Raw genomic sequence first — 13,349 nt, 5'->3', positions numbered from 1 at the left:
TTGGCACCAAGGCAGAAGCGACTCTCATCGCTGAAGACGACACGTCTCCATTCGTCCCTCCATTCACGCCTGTCGCGACACCACTGGAGGCGGGCTGCACGATGTTGGGGCATGAGCGGAAGACGGCCTAACGGTGTGCGGGACCGTAGCCCAGCTTCATGGATACGGTTGTGAATGGTCCTCGCCGATACCCCAGGAGCAACAGTGTCCCTAATTTGCTGGGAAGTGGCGGTGCGGTCCCCTACGACACTGTGTAGGATCCTACGGTATTGGCATGCATCCGTGCGTCACAGCGGTCCGGTCCCAGGTCGACGGGCACGTGCACCTTCCGCCGACCACTGGCGACAACATCGATGTACTGTGGAGACCTCACGCCCCACGTGTTGAGCAATTCGGCGGTACGTCCACCCGGCCTCCCGCATGCCCACTATACGCCCTCGCTCAAAGTCCGTCAACTGCACATACGGTTCACGTCCACGCTGTCGCGGCATGCTACCAGTGTTAAAGACTGCGATGGAGCTCCGTATGCCACGGCAAACTGGCTGACACTGACGGCGGCGGTGCACAAATGCTGCGCAGCTAGCGCCATTCGACGGCCAACACCGCGGTTCCTGGTGTGTCCGCTGTGCCGTGCGTGTGATCATTTCCAGGAGTGTATAAAGAAAACAAAAGTGGTCCTAAGACTGATCCTTGTGGCACTCCCGAAGAAACATGTTTCCAGGAAGATTTTTCATTTACGCAGACAACACATTGCTGTCGGTCTTTTAAGTAGCTTTCAAACCATCTCATTGCACTGTCAGAGAAATTAAGCTGTTGCATTTTTCTGAAGTCCAGTAGCGTCAATATCGTTGCCTTTCGATTGTCGATGGCATATTTCAGGTCATCAGTTACTTTAATTAGAGCAGTGTTTGTGCTGTGATGTTTATGGAAACCGGATTGAAATTTGTCATATAGACTGAATTCATACAAGTGTTCAGTGATTTGGTCATGAACAATATATTCAAGTGCTTTGGAAACAGCCGGCAGTATGCTAATTGGTCGGTAATCACTAGGCAGCTGCGGGTTTTCGACCTTAGGGATGGGTCGAATTATGCTTCTTTTCCATGCAGTGGTGTATATTCCGTTCACGAGGGAAAAATTAAATATGTCAGTTAAGACAGGTACTAAGATATCGGCAACATTCTTAATCATGGTTATACCGATACTGTCGTTTCCTATTGCATCAGAAGAGATTCTCATTATTGCTTTTCTTGCCGTATTTGTTGTTACATGTTTTAGATGGAAGGTATCGTTGTTAGTTATCCTGTTTGGGGATTCTTGTGGACGGTAATTATCAGCCGTGCTGGTACTCAGAGATGCAGAAGAGAATTCATTTAATTCGTTAGCTGACACATGAAAAGTAGTTTCCGACTTCGCCTTTCCGACCCCCAAGCTACGGAAATTCTTCCTTTATATGATCATTCCATTTTTAAATCACTCCTAATGCGTGCTCCCAGATAATTTATGGAATTAACTGCTTCCAGTTGCTGACCTGCTATATTCTAGCTAAATAAGGGATCTTTCTTTCTGTGTATTGGCAGCACTTTACACTAGTCTACATTGAGATTCAGTTGCCATTCCCTCCACCATACGCCAATTTGCTGCAGATCATCCTGCATTTCAGTACAATTTTCCATTGATATAACCTCTCGATATACCACAGCATCATCGGCAAAAAACCTCAGTGAACTTCCGATGTCATCCACAAGGTCATTTATGTATATTGTGAATAGCAACGGTTCTACGACACTCCCCTGCGGCACACCTGAAATCACTCTTACTTCGGAAGACTTCTCTCCATTGAGAATGACATGCTGCGTTCTATTGTGTACGAACTCTTCAATCGAATTACACAATTGGTCTGATAGTCCATATGCTCTAATTTTGTTCATTAAACGACTGTGTGGAACTGTATCGAACGCCTTGCGGAAGTCAAGAAACACGGCATCTAGCTGGTAACCCGTGTCTATGGCCCTCTGAGTCTCGTCGACGAATAGCGCGAGCTGGGTTTCACACGATCGTCTTTTTCGAAACCAATGCTGTTTCCTACAGAGTAGATTTCTAGTCTCTAGAAAAGTCATTACACTCGAACATAATACGTGTTCCAGAATTCTACAACTGATCGACGGTGGAGATCTGCACATCTGTTCGACGTCCCTTCTTGAAACGAGGATGGCGTGTGCCCTTTTCCAATCCTTTGGAACGCTACGCTCTTCTGGAGACCTACGCACACCGCTGCAAGAAGGGGGGCAAGTTCCTTCGCGTACTCTGTGTACTGCAGGGATGGATTCCTGACTGGAAATGGAGGAGAAAAAGGTGCTGTGAAAATGTGTTCAGAGACGCATCGTTGCCACGGTGGATAGTGCTGACGAATGACTTTTCCTCTGACCACGTTCCGTGTGTTCCTCGTATGTTGCTGGTGCCAGGGATGGCGGCAGTTGTCGTGCAGAATACACATAATCGTACTGTGCTGCACATCATGTTGGTGGGCCACTTGCCTGGAGCTTGTACCAGTGTTCGTCTCAAAATCCTGCCGAACCCAGTCCTGTAGATCTGGTGTACGTGCAGTCCGCCGCCTCCCTGCCCGTTCGTCTGTCTGAAAGGACCCATGGCCACACAAACGGCCAGAAAGTCCTTGAAATGTTGTGTGATGTGGATGATGTGTGTGAGGGTAGAGTTACTTCTTTTGGTGCTGCCTCTCAGCCATTTCCGCCTGCTTGGCCGTACAGAAACAACAACTCAGCTTGTTCCCGATATGAATACCGGACCATTCTGGAGCTTACAGTAAACTGCGTTCATCACACATTCGGGGTATATGGTTAGAGGCACTGTCATTCGCCAGCACCTTCTACTGTGGCAACAATGCATTTCTTGACATCTACATCTACATGACTACTCTGCAATTCACATTTAAGTGCTTGGCAGAGGGTTCATCGAACCACAATCATACTATCTCTCTACTATTCCACTCCCGAACAGCGAGCGGGAAAAACGAACACCTAAACCTTTCTGTTCGAGCTCTGATTTCTCTTATTTTATTTTGATGATCATTCCTACCTATGTAGGTTGGGCTCAACAAAATATTTTCGCATTCGGAAGAGAAAGTTGGTGACTGAAATTTCGTAAAAAGGTCTCGCCGCGACGAAAAACGTCTATGCTGTAATGACTTCCATCCCAACTCGTGTATCATATCTGCCACACTCTCTCCCCTATAACGCGATAATACAAAACGAGCTGCCCTTTTTTGCACCCTTTCGATGTCCTCCGTCAATCCCACCTGGTAAGGATCCCACACCGCGCAGCAATATTCTAACAGAGGACGAACGAGTGTAGTGTAAGCTGTCTCTTTAGTGGACTTGCATCTTCTAAGTGTCCTGCCAATGAAACGCAACCTTTGGCTCGCCTTCCCGACAATATTATCTATGTGGTCCTTCCAACTGAAGTTGTTCGTAATTTTAACACCCAGGTACTTAGTTGAATTGACAGCCTTGAGAATTGTACTATTTATCGAGTAATCGAATTCTAACGGATTTCTTTTGGAAGTCATGTGGATCATCTCACACTTTTCGTTATTTAGCGTCAACTGCCACCCGACACACCATACAGCAATCTTTTCTAAATCGCTTTGGAGCTGATACTGGTCTTCGGATGACCTTACTAGACGGTAAATTACAGCATCATCTGCGAACAGTCTAAGAGAACTGCTCAGATTGTCACCCAGGTCATTTATATAGATCAGGAACAGTAGAGGTCCCAGGACGCTTCCCTGGGGAACACCTGATATCACTTCAGTTTTACTCGATGATTTGCCGTCTATTACTACGAACTGCGACCTTCCTGACAGGAAATCACGAATCCAGTCGCACAACTGAGACGATACCCCATAGCTCCGCAGCTTGATTAGAAGTCGCTTATGAGGAACGGTGTCAAAAGCTTTCCGGAAATCTAGAAATACGGAATCAACTTGAGATCCCCTGTCGATAGCGGCCATTACTTCGTGCGAATAAAGAGCTAGCTGCGTTGCACAAGAGCGATGTTTTCTGAAGCCATGCTGATTACGTGTCAAAAGATCGTTCCCTTCGAGGTGATTCATAATGTTTGAATACAGTATATGCTCCAAAACCCTACTGCAAACCGACGTCAATGATATAGGTCTGTAGTTAAATGGATTACTCCTACTACCCTTCTTGAACACTGGTGCGACCTGCGCAATTTTCCAATCTGTAGGTACAGATCTATCGGTGAGCGAGCGGTTGTATATGAGTGCTAAGTAGGGAGCTATAGTATCAGCGTAATCTGAAAGGAACCTAATCGGTATACAATCTGGACCTGAAGACTTGCCCGTGTCAAGCGATTTGAGTTGCTTCGCAACCCCTAAGGTATCTACTTCTAAGAAACTCATGCTAGCAGATGTTCGTGTTTCAAATTCTGGAATATTCCATTCGTCTTCCCTGGTGAAAGAATTTCGGAAAACTGTGTTCAATAACTCCGCTTTAGCGGCACAGTCGTCGATAACAGTACCATCGGCACTGCGCAGCGAAGGTATTGACTGCGTCTTTCCGCTTGTGTACTTTACATACGACCAGAATTTCTTCGGATTTTTTACCAAATTTCGAGACAATGTTTCGTTGTGGAACCTATTAAAGGCATCTCGCATCGAAGTACGTGCCAAATTTCGCGCGTCTGTAAATTTTAGCCCATCTTCGGGATTACGCGTTCTTCTGAACTTCGCATGCTTTTTCCGTTGCCTCTGCAACAGCGTTCGGACCTTTTTTGTCTAGCACGGGGGATCCATCCAATTTATGAGGTATGAATATCTTAATTGCTGTTGCTACTATATCTTTGAATTTGAGCCACATCCTGTCTACATTCGCATAGTCAGTTCGGAAGGAATGGAAATTGTCTTTTAGGAAGGCTTCTAGTGGCACTTTATCCGCTTTTTTAAATAAAATTATTTTGCGTTTGTTTCTGATGGATTTGAAAGAAATGGTATTGAGCCTAGCTACAATGACCTTGTGATCACTAATCCCTGTATCAGTCATGATGCTCTCTATCAGCTCTGGATTGTTTGTGGCCAAGAGGTCAAGTGTGTTTTCGCAACCATTTACAATTCGCGTGGGTTCGTGGACTAACTGCTCGAAATAATTTTCGGAGAATACATTTAGGACAATCTCGGAAGACGTTTTCTGCCTACCACCGGTTTTGAACAAGTATTTTTGCCAACATACCGAGGGTAGGTTGAAGTCCCCACCAACTATAACCGTATGAGTGGGGTATTTATTTGTTACGGGACTCAAACTTTCTCTGAACTGTTCCGCAACTGTATCATCGGAGTCTGGGGGTCGGTAGAAGGAGCCAATCATTAACTTAATTCGGCTGTTAAGTATAACCTCCACCCACACCAATTCGCACGGAGTATCTACTTCGACTTCACTACAAGATAAACCACTACTGACAGACACAAACACTCCACCACCAATTCTGCCTAATCTATCTTTCCTGAACACCGTCTGAGACTTCGTAAAAATTTCTGCAGAACTTATTTCAGGCTTTAGCCAGCTTTCTGTACCTATAACGATATCAGCTTCTGTGCTTTCTATTAGCGCTCCAAGCTCAGGGACTTTTCCAGCGCAACTACAACAATTTACAACTATAATTCCTACTGTTCCTTGATCCAAGCACGTCCTGTAATTGCCAAGCACCCTTTGACATTGCAGCCCATCCCGCACTTTCCCGAGGCCTTCTAACCTAAAAAACCGCCCAGTCCACACCACACAGCCTCCGCTACCCGTGTAGCCGCCAGCTGAGTGTAGTGAGTCCATAGGGTCTTTTTTCCTTCATTTCCAAATTTTTGTTACAAACGGATAAAAAAATGAACTGTGTTTGTAGTGTAATACAGAAACAAATTTCCATGAATTCGTGAAAACACCTTTGAAATTGTGAAACAGACCTGCAAATAAAAAAATGCACAATATGCAAATGTAAAACGACAGCTGCTTTGTGTGCTGAAAGAGCGATTTCGTAAACACCTCTTTAGCAACACCTCTTCATAACTCTGCAGATGACTATTGTTTTCGCCTACAGCGGCTTGTGCTTCACAGTTGAAAGCTGTCTAGACTGCAGTAGTCAAGAATACACGTACTGCCATCAGTGGTCCAGCAATCATTTGATTGATCTGGGAACTGGTGAGCGCCGACAGCCCTGTGTCACAGTATGCTCTGGGCATGCTTCAGCGATTACCGTGTGCCGCGTTGGTGGAACGTTAGGAGATCGTGGCTTGGCATGGTGAAGAAATCTATAAAAACTCTTCAGTCTCAAGGTGTGCTTCGCGCCCATAAGTCGCGTTGCTGCTAAAGTGAAACAGTCGTTAGGTGGCAATATATGGAGAAGCTGGCGCACCTCCCTCGATGAGGTTTACCTGGCCGTGCGGGGCTCCGTCAAGGTGGACTTTTCTTTCCTCAGCTGCTCGTGGCGCCGAGATGGAACTCGCGGAACTCTGTCCTCCTCCCAGTGGGAAGGTGCTCCACTAGCAGGTGCTAACACTCAGCCAAACAAGAGCACCCGTGTAGCTGTTCCTGCTATCTCCTTTCAAAAGTGTTGTCTGTAGTAATAGAACGCACTCTGGTAATCATAATATGGTTGTAATAGTGAAAAGGAAAGAGGGTAGCATCGACAAAGTTTCGCCTTTCTATATTCCAAGAGGCTTAGAGGTCATTGCTGGCACTTTAAAATCAGTCAGGCGATTATTAATGAGATACTGTTGCTATAAACGTCTTGTTCCGAAAAAGTTACGAGCCTCCAGAAAAGTCAATGCCTTGGGAAATATGTTATCGAAACTGACCTACACACCACTTTGAATTACGCCAAAGGTGATGTGACATGCCAGGATCTAGTAAGCAGTCCCAAGAAGGAATTGAAAAATGACTGACCTCCAGAAGGTATAATCGACATACAAATCATCATGAAGAGTGTGGACGGGGATCTTGCCAAATCTGACTCCTCTTCCTGACTTTCACCAGCATGGACCTTCCTGATCACATTAAGGCAGGTTTCCTTTGCCTAAGGCATTATATCCTCAACTCCATGCGCTGTTTCAAATGCCAGTGATTTGGTCATAGTGCTCTTCGAGGTCATTGAAGAAGCCACTGTGATGTAGCAAATGTAATACAGGGTGAGTCACCTAACGTTACCGCTGGATATATTTCGTAAATCGCATCAAATACTGACGAACCGATTCCACAGACCGAACGTGAGGAGAGGGGCTAGTGTAATTGTTTAATACAAACCATTAAAACATGCACGGAAGATTAACACAAACCTACGTTTTTTTAAAAAATGGAACCACGTTAGTTTTGCTAGCACATCTGAACATATAAACAAATACGTAATCAGTGCCAATTAGAGTTAGTAGCACAGAAGTAATAAACTTAAACGTCATGCAAGATGCGACAATTTTTCACGTGACGAAATAAATCTCGGGTGAACAGTCTGGTATGAGTGTGCAAAGGACACAATATTTCGGCAATCGACCACGTTGCCATCATCAGGTGCGCTGATGTACTGACCGGCGGTGGGCCGGCGCCAGGTATATATAGGACAATCCCCTTCCCGCTCCTCCCTCAGGCTCTTCCTATGAGTCGGTGCGATCCAGGTACCGCGTCCGTTCTCCCGCCGTCTGGGCGCTGCGTCCTAGGTCTTCTAGTTCAGGAGGGTCTGCCGGCACCGCTCTCGTTACTCTTCCCTCCTCTCCCGATGTCGGTACACTCTGGGAAATATCCTTTTTCTTCTTAATCCGGGTGATCGCTGGTGGCACAAAAGAATGGCGTGCTCAAAACTCTTGTACACATAGCGCACATCATCTCCGACAGGGACAGTCTCCAACAAGAATTGGACCATCTGAAGAACGTGTTTCGGAGGAACGGTTACAAGGAAGGGCGAATTTGGAAGGCTCTACATCCGACACCTGCAGCACAAGTGGAAACTGAGGATGAAACTCAGGAAGAGGCGGCCATGGCTATTATTCCGTTTTGTGGGGCCTTATCCGGAAAAACTGGACGCAATTTACGTAAACACCGAGTGATAACCATCTTCCGTCCTCCAAGCAAAACCAAGAGCCTTCTTGGTAGTTTCCAGGACAACCTTGATCTACGTAAATCAGGGGTTTATCAGATACCTTGCCAATGTGGTAGTATATACTTAGGGCAGCCCATTTGTACCACTGAATACCGATGCCGAGAACATCAACGGCACACTAGACTGCAACAGCCCAGTAAGTCGGAAATCGCTGAGTATTGCCTGTCGGAACTCCGAAGCATGGATTATGACCAAACCAAAGTCCTGACACAGACTTCCAAATACTGGGAGTGTGACATCAAAGAAGCCACAGATATTACAGTAAGGGAGCCACAACTAAATCGCGACGGCGGTTACATCCTTAGCAAGGCGTGGGAACCCCTAATCACCCGGATTAACAAGAAAAAGGACATTTCCCAGAGTGTAACGACTTCTGGGGAGGAGGGAAGAATAACGAGAGCGGTGCCGGCAGACCCTCCTGAACGAGGAGACCTAGGACGCAGCGCCCAGACGGCGGGAGAACGGACGCTGCACCTGGACCGCACCGACTCATAGGAAGAGCCTGAGGGAGGAGAGGGAGGGTGGTTGCCCTATATATACCTGGCGCCGGCCCACCGCCGGTCACTACATCAGCGCACCTGATGATGGCAACGTGGTCGATTGCCGAAATATTGTGTCCTATGCGCACTCAAACCAGGCTGTTCAACCGAGATTTATTTCGTCATGAGATACGCCTGGAGAAATTGAAGAATCACAATTTTTCACGCATCTGAATCTTTCAGATGTCCCAGCTCCTGTCCTATTTGTGGCACCAATTGTATAATTTTGTGTATGCATTTGGTAGTATATGTGAATACTGTCTGCGACATTTATTGGGAACAGAGTGAGCAGCACAGAAGTAATAATCTTAAACGTCGTGTATGATGCGGCAGTTTTTCACACATCTTATTGTTAATGAATTCATATCCCCCTGAGCCAGGATAAGAGTGATGTTCCTACCCCAATGGCAATTGTTACACAACAGTAAGGGATATACGTATGTTCCAAGTTTACTTGAAATCGGTCCTGTGGTTTAAGAGATGTGAAAGATGCATGCATACATTTATTGATAGACATGCACACATATTTTTATAATATGTATGGATTAATGGGTGTAAGCAAATTTGTGGCGTTACTTACTGAACGGCCGGCGTGCTTTGGTGGGGGTGTGGCCGGCCTGCCTTCCGCAGTGCTGCCGGTGTGGATCAGCCCCAAAGCGCCAGTGGCCCAGCTATGCTGTTAGAGGGCGGCGCCAGCGCATCTCGCAGAATGGCTCTGAGCACTATGGGACTTAACGTCTGAGGTCATCAGTCCCCTAGAACTTAGAACTACTGAAACCTAACTAACCTCAGGACATCACACACATCCATGCCCGAGGCAGGATTCGAACCGTAGCGGTCGTGCGGTTCCGGACTGAAGCGCCAGAACTGCTCGGGCACTCCGGCCGGCGCGGATCTTGCAGTTGGTGTTACGTACCAGATGTGGTCTGTTTGCAGATGGACGGATGCAGAGATTACGGCTTGACGTGCGAGACGCACGCCGTGGAGACTGATGACGGCTACCTGCTGACAGCGCACCGCATGCCAGTCCCGCCGGGCGTTCCCCGCCGTGGGGCTCTGCTGGCCGTTTCAGGGCTCATAGGTTGCTCCGACACCTTCCTTCTGCCCTTCCCCGATAAGTCTATGCGTATGTATCAGTCTCATCTCTTGTAAACTAACATCGTAATTGTACACGTTTCTCTCATGTATATAATCCAGGTTATAGCCATTTACCATAAGGGATTAATATATGTATGACGACTTTCCCATGAATGACACGCCATTTCCGCTGCAGACGCTTTTCCTGTTGACAGTTTTCCTCAGACCTTCCTTGTGTAATGACCCGGGACTATGGCATAGAGCTCGTGCAGTGGCAGGGTGTTGAGAAAGTAGTACTGGACAGTGCTAGCAAGGGAATGAAACATGTTGTTGTTGTGGTCTTTAGTCCTGAGACTGGTTTCATGCAGCTCTCCATGCAACTCTATCCTGTGCTAGCTTCTTCATCTCCCAGTACTTACTGTAACCTACATCCTTCTGAATCTGCTTAGTGTATTCATCTCTTGGTCTCCCTCTACGATTTTTACCCTCCACGCTGCCCTCCAGTACTAAATTGGTGATCCCTTGATGCCTCAGAACATGTCCTACCAACCGGTTCCTTCTTCTAGTCAAGTTGTGCCACAAACTTCTCTTCTCCCCAATTCTATTCAATGCCTCCTCATTAGTTATACGATCTACCCATCTAATCCTCAGCATTCTTCTGTAGCACCACATTTCGAAAGCTTCTATTCTCTCCTTGTCCAAACTAGTTATCGTCCAGCTTTCACTTCCATACATGGCTACACTCCATACAAATACTTTCAGAAATGACTTCCTGACAAATGTATATCCGACGTTAACAAATTTCTCTTCTTCAGAAACCCTTTCCTTGCCATTGCCAGTCTACATTTTATATCCTCTCTACTTCGACAATCATCAGTTATTTTGCTCCCTAAATAGCAAAACTCCTTAACTACTGTAAGTGTCTCATTTCCTAATCTAATTTCCTCAGCATCACCCCGACTTAATTAGACTACATTCCATTATCCTCATTTTGCTTTTGTTCATGTTCATCTTATATCCTCTTTTCAAGACACTATCCATTTCGTTCAACTGCTCCTCGAAGTACTTTGTTGACTCTGACAGAATTACAATGTCATCGGCGAACCTCAAAGTTTATATTTCTTCTCCATGGATTTTAATACCTACTCCGAATTTTTCTTTTGTTTCCTTCACTGCTTGCTCATATATATTCATATTTGCACTACAACGATTGGAGTGGTGCATGCTGCCTGGTGCATGGTGTGACACCACAGGCAGCCCCCCTCCCCCCCCCCCCTTTCACCCTACTGACTCATGGCCCACCGACAGCGCCGTTAGCTGCAGAAGGCTGTGGTGGTGGTGTGCTGCATGTGTTCCATCTGTGTCCTACTCTGTAGGCACTGTTTGCTTCACGTAGCAACACACGCCCCAGATGGTGCTGTCCAGCCACATGAAAAATAAGTCAGCCATGTGAATGTCTGTCCTGGTTTTCGTAGAGGTCTGCTGCTGCTGGAAGAGAAGCTCATACTTGTGTGGATGGATGACAGTCGTACTAACATGAGTGTGAATTGCTGTCATCCAAGACATGAGTTTGGCTACTGTTGTTGCGGCTGAAAATGGCTCATCTGTTGCACTGCTCCAAATTAATAGATGCTGACTTAGGTCCATGGCTTTGGCTCGTTGTAGTGGCTGCCCAGTCTGACATCAGGTGCTCACTGACCAATGATGTGGCGGAGAGTTGTGTGCCCTGGTGTCTTGTAGGTTGCTGGCAGACATGTACATAACTATGCTAGATCAATAGTACAAACTATAGTGGCTGATGGCAACTACATTCTGACAATACGTCCCTTCAAGGGGCATCATTACCTTTGTGGTCCCATAATGTGGGTACTTTCCTCAGGCTCGTTCATAGCTGCACTGCTGCTGTCACAGCTCAGCCTGATCCACCTTGTGGTGGGCGAACAGGCTTGTTGATGAATTTACATACCAGAGTCTCCGCACCTTCCTGCTCGCTTCACATAACGCTGCAGTGCCTTTCTCATGATGACGCCCAAAATTAGGGACAGTGTCACACTGGTCTCGCCTTCCTTGTACCTTTTTATTTTCTAATTTATCCATTCATGTAATTTTTAACATTCTCCTCTGATACGACTTTATCTTTTATTTCCAAACAGTATGGAAGTCTCACCCACATTATGATGATTTTCTGACTATAGCTTCTACAATTTCTACCTTGAATAAAGTCAATTTTTAATATCAGAATACTTACTCTCTTGTCTAGTTCATCCTCAATCAGTTTGTGGTTTGTGATAGTGTGAACCATTCAACACTATCTAGCAGTAGCACTGTGACGTCTATGAGGCTCATATTTCATATTTCTTCCCTCTAGATTTTCTGTCAAAATATTTTCTTTCACTCTCTCCACTGCGTCTTGTAGATACCAGCTGGAAACACCGATAGGATACAGCTTTTCCTTACAGCTTTCTTGACATCAGTTATGTTTCATTATTACTCCCTTTATTATATTTCTTACAAGCACTTATTATTTATTTTCTTCCCCTCATGATCACTGCAATGTCGCCACATGACCATGCCGTTCCATTAGGTAAATAATATTTAAATATAGTGCACAGTAATAATAATGAATGACTATAAATATTTACTGAACGAGACTTTACTCTCATATTATTAATAATGGATAGAAGAAGGAGAATGTTATAGTTATTTCTACTGTCAAGACATGCCAACAGTTACCTGTAATTATGTGGCATAACTTTCGAAAACCCTAATTAATATGGCTGGGCCAGGTAACAAACCTGAGTCCCCCTTATAGAAACAGTAGCAGGCGATTTATTTTAGAAATTTCTCAGTAAAAAAATAGGTAAGGGATTTGTGCAGCCAACAGATAGTTTACCACAGAAGTCCGTTAATTTGTGTTTTCAAATATGCAATATGTCAGCTCATCATTTCTTTCAGAAGCATACTGAAAATTAATAATGTAATTTATTTGTGAATGATAAGCATGGGCAAGTCGGTCATATACACAATATTTCCTGCTGTGTTTGTAGAACGAGTAAAACTACTCGCCTCATTGAAGCACATGTATTCAAGAACGAATACAGGTAAAGACAAGATGACCTCTGGGCTCATGGATGTGAATGGATTTCGTTTCATTGAGAATTTTCAGTGTGCATGGTAAAGCCCCTGCAGTGACCTTGTGATAACCTAGGAATACTGTGGGCGTTCGAGTATTTAAGCATTCATGGTTGCAATTGCAGTTGGGTTGTCACACAGCCTGCACCACTATATAGGGGATAATATCACTTTAGTGCCGCAATAATGCAGTTTCTCAAAAGTTACACCTAGCTTGAAGTCATAGTCAGATGTCCTACTAACGCAATTCACTTTCTCATCTTGAGATTAGCAAATACAGGAGTACATGGTGAGAACTCACTCGAGGGTACTGAAATATGTCCAACTTTGAGTATTTCATATGAAGCAGAAAATTATCCAATGAAGACTACATTAACGTAACAGCAAAAAGGATTGTGTCAACATGCTTCCAAACTGTACCAAAATATC

General features: G+C 45.3%; 1 protein-coding gene across 1 annotated transcript in view; it reads left to right on the top strand.

Annotated features, from left to right (window-relative positions):
* The window catches only part of LOC126278388 (lipase 3-like), a 141,980-nt gene that overhangs the window by 21,197 nt on the left and 107,434 nt on the right, over nt 1-13,349 (top strand). Inside the window, exon 2 of the mRNA XM_049978486.1 lies at nt 9,648-9,837. Coding sequence (XP_049834443.1) covers nt 9,648-9,837 — 190 coding nt within the window. The remainder of the gene's footprint in view (nt 1-9,647; nt 9,838-13,349) is intronic.

The sequence above is a fragment of the Schistocerca gregaria genome, chromosome 6 (genome assembly GCF_023897955.1).
Source record: "Schistocerca gregaria isolate iqSchGreg1 chromosome 6, iqSchGreg1.2, whole genome shotgun sequence".
NCBI lineage: Eukaryota > Metazoa > Arthropoda > Insecta > Orthoptera > Acrididae > Schistocerca > Schistocerca gregaria.
Note: the sequence above shows the minus strand (reverse complement) of the source record. Positions and strands in the feature narration are given on the sequence as shown.